The sequence below is a fragment of the Chaetura pelagica genome, unplaced genomic scaffold, assembly GCF_000747805.2.
Source record: "Chaetura pelagica isolate M959 unplaced genomic scaffold, ChaPel_1.0 scaffold79, whole genome shotgun sequence".
In the NCBI taxonomy this organism is placed as follows: domain Eukaryota; kingdom Metazoa; phylum Chordata; class Aves; order Apodiformes; family Apodidae; genus Chaetura; species Chaetura pelagica.
In genome coordinates this window covers 891,446-901,554 of record NW_009969339.1, presented here as the reverse complement: position 1 = coordinate 901,554, position 10,109 = coordinate 891,446, and the positions used below count along the sequence as shown (strand labels likewise).

Sequence of the window (10,109 nt, the reverse complement as noted above, 5' to 3'; positions counted from 1 at the left end):
AAAGAGCAGCACTGCAAGATAAAGGTATAAAATTTGGCCAAGTGGTCAGGATCCCAGCACAGACATGTTTCAGAAATGATCTGTCAGCTCTTGATCAAGTTACAGAAAATGCAGGTGCAATTTTTGGTTGGTTTTCTTCTTTACAGTATAGGAAATACCAGAGATGAATACATTAAGCACAGTTAGTTTCTATTATTGCAAGTGCCAGGAGCAGATTGTCACAGTGAGAAATTGGCCTTGTGCATTAGGGAAAAGGCAGCACTGGGTTTGGAGGCCTGCAGACAGTGCAATGTGAAGATAAAGAACCTCAAGTCTGAATGCGCATTATTCCTCTCCTTAAGCCACCAAACACAAGTAAATATAAAAAGGCTGATTTAAGCAGCTGAATTTTTCTGTGACCTTCAAAATTTATCTGTGGAACATAGGACTGTCCAAGCCTTCTTCTGGGACCTTGCCCTTCTTTTCAGAGTCTTTGCCTCACCACCCTAGGAATGCTCCATATTCCCCAAAATTGTCTTCTCCCCCAAAGTCCTCAATGCCAGTTAACGAGATTCAGCTTCAAAAAGCTGTTTTCTTTCAAATTTCTATCTTATTTTAAAGTGACTCTCATTTTCTATTATTCCCAACTCCTTTGAGACAGTGCAATATCAAACAACAGATTAAATAAAAAGGAAAAAAAAAAGGTCTTGAACAGATCCAAGAGGGATTTGGCTAGCAGCGTGACCAGCTGCCTCCATAGGAGTTGAAGCAGCAAACACCAGACCACCTCATATGGCACAACTGTAACGATAAAATCAGCCTTTAGGAGCATCGTGCTCTTCAACAAGAGGAAAAAAAGGGTAAGAACACCACGTCAGTGATGGCATCATGAAGATTTAATGCAGTTTTGCTGGTCCACAAGGGATAAAAAAAAAAAGAAACCAAAAAAGGCCTGGTATAATTAACGAGATTAAAGAGGGATTTGGGATCAGGACAGAAAAGCAACGGGCCAGATTGATCCTTACAGGATTAAAGCTGGAATCCTACTAAGAGTCCAGTAGTTGAGAGATCAACGCAATGTAATGGGATTAAATCAACATCAGCTTTTGTTTTTACGCAACAGAACACCCAGCACCCATGCTTTTACCACTTTGAATAAGCAGCGGAAAGGATGACTGATACCCACAAACAACCGGTGTACAGGTCGACCAGGCACTTCCCCCTTCATCTGTCTCATGGCAGAAGAGCAAAAGGCATCACTATGTTCAGAAACAAAGGGTAAAAAAACGTAGTTTATTACAAATTGCCCAAACAGCCAAGAAAGCTGAGGATTTACCAAAGCCCGTGTTCTGGCCGAGCTCTAAATTAACTGGTATCAAGTGTGCTGGGATCACCCCAGGAACTGATGGATGGGAAAGCCAGGAGGACAGTCCCAGCTGCATTCAGACATACTGCCGACAGGCAATTGGATTTTGATATTGTCTCTTGTCAGAGAAGAACAAAGGACGCTGTATACTCTGCAGAACATATCAGCAAACACGTTTAAGACAAATTGTCGCATGCTCCCATTGCACAACAATATCCAAGAATTACAAAAGTGAGAAAAGCCTCTTTCAGCATATATCATTTGCATTACAGCTGGTGCAACACATGCAGGCCAGCTGCACCTCTATTCCCCTGCCCCAAAGTTTCCAAAGCTTGCTCGTAATTTGAGTTGGTAGCAGAGGGGAGGGAAGGAGGGAAACAGGACAAGGCACTCAGTTCTTTCTAGATATATGTACTATTTTTTACATTTTTATTACTATAGGAGAGAAAAACATGCATGTTTAAATGAGGGTATCCATCACCACCCTGCTCATCTGAAGAGGGAAGGGGTATTTATCACACACCTGTTCACCACAGCTAAACAGCTGCGTTAGAGAGCAACACTCCTCAAACAAGGAAAAAGCATTAAGCACCTCATATTTCTACAGCTCTTCTGAGTCCATAAGCGCTACACCCTATACACTGCAGCAAAGTCTGTCTACTTTTCAATGGACACTGTATTTTAGCAGAAGAAAAATGTCCCCAATGCCAACATTTTAAAATGCAGACACTGCCCATTTCTTAAAAGATGCCACAATCCATAGCCTCATCTAGTGCTGGATGCGCTTCTCCTTTTCAGCTGGTTGGACCAAAAAGAAGTTATCGGCATTCACTGCTTCTCCTCACTCAAGCAAGCAGCCAAAATCTCAGTGTAATAAATTGTGCTGGGGGGGGAAGTAGCTGAAACTTACTGTGAGATCCAAAAGGCCTGTGTGCAAAGCTGCTCTACAGCATTACTGAGACAGTTCCACTGAGATGCGTACCCTGCTTACGTTGCCAAATAGGCTCTGCCACCTTCCCGAGGGATGCTTCACCTTTACTCGCAAGGGTTCTCCAGACAAAAGGTACATCACGGATGCCAGCTGAGATCACCGTAGTGATCGAGGGGCAGATGAAAAAGAAGGCAGTTACAACAGAGATTGAAAGTTTAAAATTGCAACAGGCAGATCACACTGTACATTTTCTATTTTCTAGCCACGTACACATATTTCAACATTATTCTGCATTTAAGCTATATTTCAACACTAGATGATTTAAAATTTCTTTTAAAAGTACAGACAAGTGTTCCAGTATCATGCCAGCTCCTTAAAGCATGAAGAAAAATAAAACCTAAGAATATCTAAAAATATTGTCATCTGGTAAAAATATTTCCACTTCATCATTGTCTTAATGTCCAAGATTCAATTAGAGTATTGTGTGGGGGACAGCATGTTTCATTTAAGGCAGGACAAAAACTAACTGGCTTTGCCCTAGATTCAGCTACAGACCCAAGAACCACTGAGTAAAAAGCCAGCCAGAGCATTGTGCAGGCAGTATATTAGTCATGAGACGTAGGACTCTGAGAACAATAAAAACTAAATTTAAGGGACAGACAAGGGAAACTTAATTACTTGTTTAAGCTTCTTCACAGCTTTCAGGAATCTTTTAACACTTTCAAGTTAAAGAATTTAGTGGTGGAGGGCACAAAGCATATCCTTGATTGATTTCTTTATTGTCTGCAAGTCCATTTTCACTTCCAGCGTGGAACTACCCACAGTGGCCCATCAGGACAGCCTGCCTCTCTGATTCATGGCTGCAGGATGCGTCGTATCACACTGGGTATGGAGTACCATCCAGAACTGCAGTACTGCGGATATAGGCTGTAGATCCTCCTCCAAACTGACAACTCCCTGAAGAAAAAATTTGTCTGACCCCACAACCTGACTCAAACTCCTGCTGTACCCAGTAGCCCTCGCTGAAGGACGAAGGGATCTCTTCCAGCTAATTGCACAAGCCATCCAATAATTATTTTGATTAAGTATGCACACATACACAGTTGATACTCTAGTGACTGCTTAGAGCTGGGGAAAAAAGCCATCCAAAGTCAGATCTACTCAAAGACCTTTCCAATTCCATCACCGTAACCTTGGGGGTTGGGACAAGGGTAAAGTTCTTGCGCTGCTGGAAGTAAGATTTGAAAATAAGCACCATGGGAAGTGCAGGGAACACAGATGTTCAACCTCAAATTGCTATTATCTGTGCTCTTCCTCAAGCTTTCAGCTGGAAACCAGGAAGACTGAGGTTTACTCTCTTCTTAATCTCTCACAGTTTATTCTCTTCCTTCCAACATAAACAGGCTGTTTTGTGAAAAACTAACTTAAACAGGACCCGGTCCCTGTCAATCTCACAAGACTTGGACAGGCTTACAGCAAACAGAGTCCCCTGTGCTCATCGCTGTTTGGACAGGTGGGAACAGAGTAGACAGGCAGAAGAGCCACTGGAGAAATTTAGACCGACTCAGCCAGCCTACATGGCTATAATCCTTTTGTTTAGACTCATCAGGGAAGGAAATTCCTGAATTAGATGGCAATGTGCTGGGCACTGATTTTACCTATTTTTATATTAATCAAATGTAGCCTACAGAATAGATCATCCTAATGCTGAATCTCCCTTCTCTGAAGCCAGTGCCTTAATTTGACACGCCTTCTCTTTTTGAGCTGCACTGGCCTTCTTTACTGCCCTTAGCATCTTCCAGGATTAGAGGCTTGCAGGAACATAGAACCGGAAAAGATCACCTGAATTATCAACTTTAGTCCTCTAATAACATAGGTGGCTACATTATATAATATCTTCCATAAACTCCTCTTTCTTTGTTCCCCAAATTTCCAAAGCCTGTCTAAAACCCTAGATGCAAACAGATGCAAGTTGCTTTGTCACATTAACCCCCAGGGTAACACAAGGCAGACATCCCCAAGCCAGCTGTGCACAGAGCAGCTCATGCGTGGAAGCAGTACAACCATCTTTGTGAGGCATTGCACCAAAGCTAACAAACGTTATCGAGGAGCAGAACTCATTATCTCAGTTGCAATGCTGGACAAACATATTACTTCTGGATTCAAGCTCCTACACATGCATGCCACAGTACAGTGCCGCAGGGACTTGCAAGGCTTGGGAATCAGCTTACAGGCTACTAACTCAGGGATCTTTGCATGAGTTCCATTTTATGACCTTCCAGGGCTTTCCTGCTCTGGAGCAGAAATCCCAAACCAGTTTTTATATCACTACAAAGTGCCTTTTACCATCTTCACAGAAATTCACCCAGACCTAACCTCTAAGATGCATTCAGGAAAGACTTCTTGCACCCTCACAGCCACAGTCTCTCAGAGGCTACCACATCTTAAACTCCTTTAGCATTGACCGCACTGTGTGTCCAACTTTTGCACATAGCAATCGCATGCTCTCCATTCTGTCAGAGCTTCAGTTGATGGCTGACATGTTTCTGCCATTCCTACCAAACAGGTTCCAGCCAAAGGCCCACAGGCACAGCCAGACTTCTCCAACAATAGCTGCCCCAGGCTTGGCACCAGAACAGAGCAGGGTGGCAGTTTTCCTTGGATAGCCACTTGCCCAGCTGCAATCAAACACATGCTTTGAAAGCCACACTGTAATGACCGTACTTTTCACTGGTAGTAGGTACCTCTAATGAAAATAAAAAATAAAATAAAAAAACAACCAAATAATGGCAAGGCATGGTGTGAGGAAAAGCACGCTTCTAAGACCTAAGTCTGGCAGCAGAGTTGGGTTTTCGATCCCTTGGTGTGAAAGCTGATGAGCTCAGAAACTAAACGGAAAAGTTATTCCAGTGAATGCAGAGAGGCTTTTAAGTGACAAAAAGGCAAGTAAAAGGCAAGTCAGGAAGAAAAGCAACAAAAAACATTTCAAAATTAGTTTGGCAAGCTGACTAGCACTATTCTTGCTTGTATGGTTGGTAATTAGTAGGCCTAGGTAAGATCTTCACTTTCACAGGTCTCTAGAGATAGAAATCATTTCTAGTTGCAGTAGGCAGCCAGCCTCTCAGAAACACTCAGCATGTGCTCTGTACATGGCTGCAAGAAACGAGGAAATTATCTATACCCACTACAATCTGAGATCAGAGCAATGAATCCAGTGCTTTCCCACCACAAGCCTAGCAACAGCATGGACCTCCCCTACCTTGGTCCCCCCCGCCTTTGATAGTTTCAGCTGTCTTTGAACACAGGAGAAGGATGGTTGATAAATTGCTTGCTAGGGCTGCTGCCCCTGCCTTTCAACCTTTCTTGTAACAACAGACCTCCAACAAGGCAACATTCATCCATGCAACTCTCAGAACACATCATGCTCTTTAGAAAATAATACTTGGAATGAAATGACTCTAGATTATATCTTATGACTCACAGTACACAAAGATTCATCTGCTCATAAATGAAAAAAAAAATAAAAAATAGTACTTTCTTATCCAGAAAAGGGTTGAACAGTTTTCCCACACTCAATCCACTCTGCTCCTGGCTGTCACCAGCAGAACACTTGTGCCTGTATAGCTGGTACACATCTCCCTCTGAGCAAAGACCCTCTTGCCTTTGTAGCCCAAATTATTCCACATCCCATCCAAAAAATGGATGACTAGGAGCCCTCTTGAGCAACTCAGGAGCCCAAACAGCTGCAGGCATACAGGATGAATGAAAGAAGAGACAAAGGTAGATTTAGATGGTGTCCTACAAACAAAATACTCTTGTCTGCAGAAACAGCACTCCTATATGCACCTGCTATGCGTAAGGCAAAGTTCTCACCTTGAGTTTCAACACTGTCAATCACATGTATGCACTTGAATGGTTTGCAACATCAGAAAGACTATAATACTGTCTCTGCTTCAAAAAGACTTTATATAACTACATCCTACACAATAAAAGTGTTAAGATAAATAGTGTCTCTTGATATTTAATGGCACAACTAGTCTGCCGCCTTCACCTCCCTCACAATGCCAAGCATTAAGTCACCATGACAGGTATTTGAAGTTTCCCACTCTCCAGCTCTCCACAGCCCACAATCCCCTGCAGTCTACAAGGCCCTCGTTTAAGAGTATCCTGCAACACGTCTCACCTGAGGGAATACAGTTCAGTAAGGAGGAATGTTAGTCTGAACCAATGCTATATCACTTCATTTCAGAGACAGCATTATAATCAGGGACTGTGAAGTTGCAGGTAGCCTGTACTTTTGGGTTCAGTATCCACACCATACTACAGCTGCAGAGAAAGGCACATTCTCCTATTTATTTTATTATTTGTCACATGTGACAGCATTCAATATTGCACAAACTCTTCAAGGAACATAATTCTGTAATGTGTACCCCTGAGGGGGGGAGAAACATTATGGTTGCTGTGGGAACCTTAATTTTGGATTTCAGGACTTGCATATTTAAAACCTCAAATTTAACATTGCATTAATGTAGCTTCATGCATTGAATTAAGAATGACTCAGTACAAATTTCCATGCATCTACCAAAGTCCTGATATTCCAAGGACAAGAGGCACAGGAGAGAAAGAAACACAACATGGGGAACAAAGAGGAAACGGGAGAGAACCTGTGTGCAAGGGAAGCAAGAAACCTGCACAGCTGAGGCACAGCATACTCCACACCAAACCAGATCTGCCACTTGAGGTTCCGTGTTGTCACCACTAAAGGTTATGTAGCTCATAAGGCTAAGGAGAGCTTAAGCAGAAATACAAATGGGCATGGAGGAAAAGGTTCCTGAAACTACTGAGGGGAGGAGAAGATTCCCTGAAGGTAACAGGGTAACCTGTGCTGAGAAGGAAAAGATCATAGCCAGACAGCACAAATTCACTAATTTTTTTTAATTATCATGGCACAATGCCTGGATGATGCCCTTAAAACCCCTTCAGCTATTCAAGCATTTAACACACATTTTCCCCACTCTTCTGAAGTTTAACTGCAGTGCAAGCACAGCAACAGTGCTGCCCAAAGTTTAGGGTGCAGGTGGAAGCAGCAGTCCATGGAGGAGTACCTGGTCTTTATCCAACACCAAGCACCCCAAAACTCAACCCTCTCCTAAGAATCCAAGACAATGCTTCACCTTTTTGGGTTAAAGCCAGTCTCTGCACTGGCTGACACCTCCACTTTATACAACAGTGCTCATGTACCCCTCACCAGCAGGAGTAGGCGAGATAGCTGGGCGACTCTCCTCTGTTCCTACTCACCAGCATCCTCCTCCTTTCAGCCAGGTAAGGAACATCGTCATTGTTTACTGCTTATCTAAAATCAGCAGCAGCATGGCTGAATTATTTGTCCTCTTACCCCACCTACAAAATGAAGCAGGAATCATAGCAGAGCCATGGGACCTGTCCAGCCTTTTTTGCTAAAAACCAGCATGGCAATTCGGGGTCCCACAGCCCCGGCTGCTACAGGGGGAGAGCAGAGAAGGTGGACGTGCCTGCCAGCAGGGCCTGCTGGACAAAACCAGGCAAGTGTGCATACCCCAGCACAGAATCAAGTTACCCTGCAACAAAGATAGTGTGTCTATGTGCAAAGGAGGGAAGTCAAATCCTTCTGCCTGGCTTCCAAGGCTCGCTTTGTTGCTAAAATAAACCAATGTTTGTTCCTGGGAGTGATGAGGAGCCGGACTCTAGAAGCAGTGGCAGTATGAGCCCCCAACTTTAGTTACAAAAAGACTTTTTTCTTTTTTTTTTTAAACCAAACAAACAAAAACTTGGAAACTGATTACTCTTCAACCCGTGTATCTAGGTAAGGAACCCAAGGGCAAACCACTGATCTCAAGGGTGCCCAGAAGCAGACAAAACTACGCATAGATGACTAACTGAGCAGCCTAACAGCTGACTGCTCCAGAAGAAATTCCAGTCCTTGCTCAAAGGCTGAAAATGTGTGCTTTTATATATTCTTTTACTTTGCTTGCTGGATCTATATAACACTTTACATATGTTTTTCCTGACATTATTTTCCATTCTCCACCAGAAACTCAAGTAACTGTGCTACTCCTGGAAAAACAATCTTGCATCCAACTTTTGCTGAAACAGCTTCTCCCTGTACCCCCAAAGCCCAAAATTCCAAAACTAACTATTCACTCCCTGCTCCTCTCTTAACCTTCAGTGACTATAGATCCCTTCCAGCAGCACTCCTCTGCTACCTGGGATGTCTCTCTGTAACACCAAAATCCCCTAAAGCAGAGGCACATGGGAACAGTCTTACACATGAAAAAAAAAAAAATATATATATATATATGTGGGTTTTGCAGATGGCAGACAGTGAGCAGCATTATACTAAAAATTTTGTTTCCCAGGCACCTGCCCAAAACTGTTCTCTCCAGAGGAACTTGAAACTGCAGGAATACCCTACTCGATATGCAGTTAAGAGTACTTGCTCTAAATACTATTTTTTGCAAGGGAAAACTACAGCCCACTGTGTGTAAAGGCTGCAGAGAGCTAAGCCCAACGGCGAAGGCCACTCACATTAGTGCAGAGTCCTTCAGCTTTCCATTCCTTATATGTGCAAAGTGTGCAAGCCCTCACACACGCTTCTCTACTCACCCAGAGGTACATCATGTTAGCCTGGGTCCTTCAAAACCCAGCAGTGAGATGATCCGGCAATGCAAGAGGCACTTCAGTAAGATTGTCGAGACCGAGGCTGGTTGAGGGTTTGGTGTTGGTTTGGTTTTGTTGTTTGTTTTGGGGGGTTTTTTTAAGGAAAAAAAAAAAAATCTGAGCGGCTCAGTTTAAGGCTTAGAAAGCGTTTCGCCTCCTCCACCCCCCTCCTCCAGCTCTGGCTGCTCTGCGCTCTTCTCTCGCACTTAATCTCTCCCTGGGAGTTCCCAGCCCCGTGTGTCTGTACTGGCGTGCACAGCACACACTCTGCATTCGCCTCCAGGGAATTTCTCTCTGTCATTCTGCTTCTAAAAACACAATCTCGGCCTCACAAGATTCTTGCAAGAGGCAGGGATGGGTGGGGTTAGTAATAAATGCAGCCCGGCTCCTAGTGCCTGAGCAGGCTTTCTGTAAAGAGATCTTTAGACATGAATGAGGCAGAGTGGCTGTCCTCCAAGGTCATTAGGGGCAAGGACCCATCTTCCCCCACCCTGCTAATTGCTTCTCCAGGAATGTGCCATATGCAGGTTCTGAACATTTTTGTCTACCCTATTAGTCAATACCCAAAATTCAGTCACAATTCAGTAGCTGTATTTAATCATTAACCACTGACAGGCACCAAGAAGCAGAACTATGAGGATCCTGAAGGTAAGGAGGAACTCAAGTGCTGTGACAGTCACCCTGGAGCTCCCACAGGAGAACCAACCACCGTCGGTGTGAGCTGGTAAGAGAAGCGACTCACAGATAAAGGGGTTAATTTGCTTTCGCAGGTGGCTCTGCATGAGTATTTTACAGACTTGCATCCTGCTAAAGGGAAAGCAGCAGCTGGATCTGGTTCCTCTGAGTGTATCAGGTTCCCACTTGCCCGGAGGCCGCCTCCCCTGGAGTCTGACTGGGGCAAGCACCCTCTCGCAGCCCTGCGCTCCCAGCCTCACTCTCTGATTTCAGGTTTGCAGAGCTCTGCCGGTGGGGCAGGAGCCCCAGCAAATCCGTGCTGAGCAAGAGACAGTCTCATTCCAGCTACACCGACAAGCTCCGGCAAGTCCTTCCTTGCACGAGCGAATCCTTGTCCCATCCCCCACACCCGGTGCCACAGGACAAGTGTCACCTCTCATCTCATTATTCAGTTAAACCGCT

The 10,109-nt window shown here is 44.2% G+C and overlaps 1 protein-coding gene across 1 annotated transcript in view; it reads right to left on the bottom strand.

The window, feature by feature from the left end:
• Positions 1-8,984, bottom strand: part of RBFOX2 (RNA binding protein, fox-1 homolog (C. elegans) 2) — a 113,382-nt gene extending 104,398 nt beyond the window's left edge. Inside the window, exon 1 of the mRNA XM_010005768.1 lies at positions 8,919-8,984. Coding sequence (XP_010004070.1) covers positions 8,919-8,933 — 15 coding nt within the window. The 5' untranslated portion in view covers positions 8,934-8,984. The remainder of the gene's footprint in view (positions 1-8,918) is intronic.
• Positions 8,985-10,109: the final 1,125 nt, after the last annotated feature.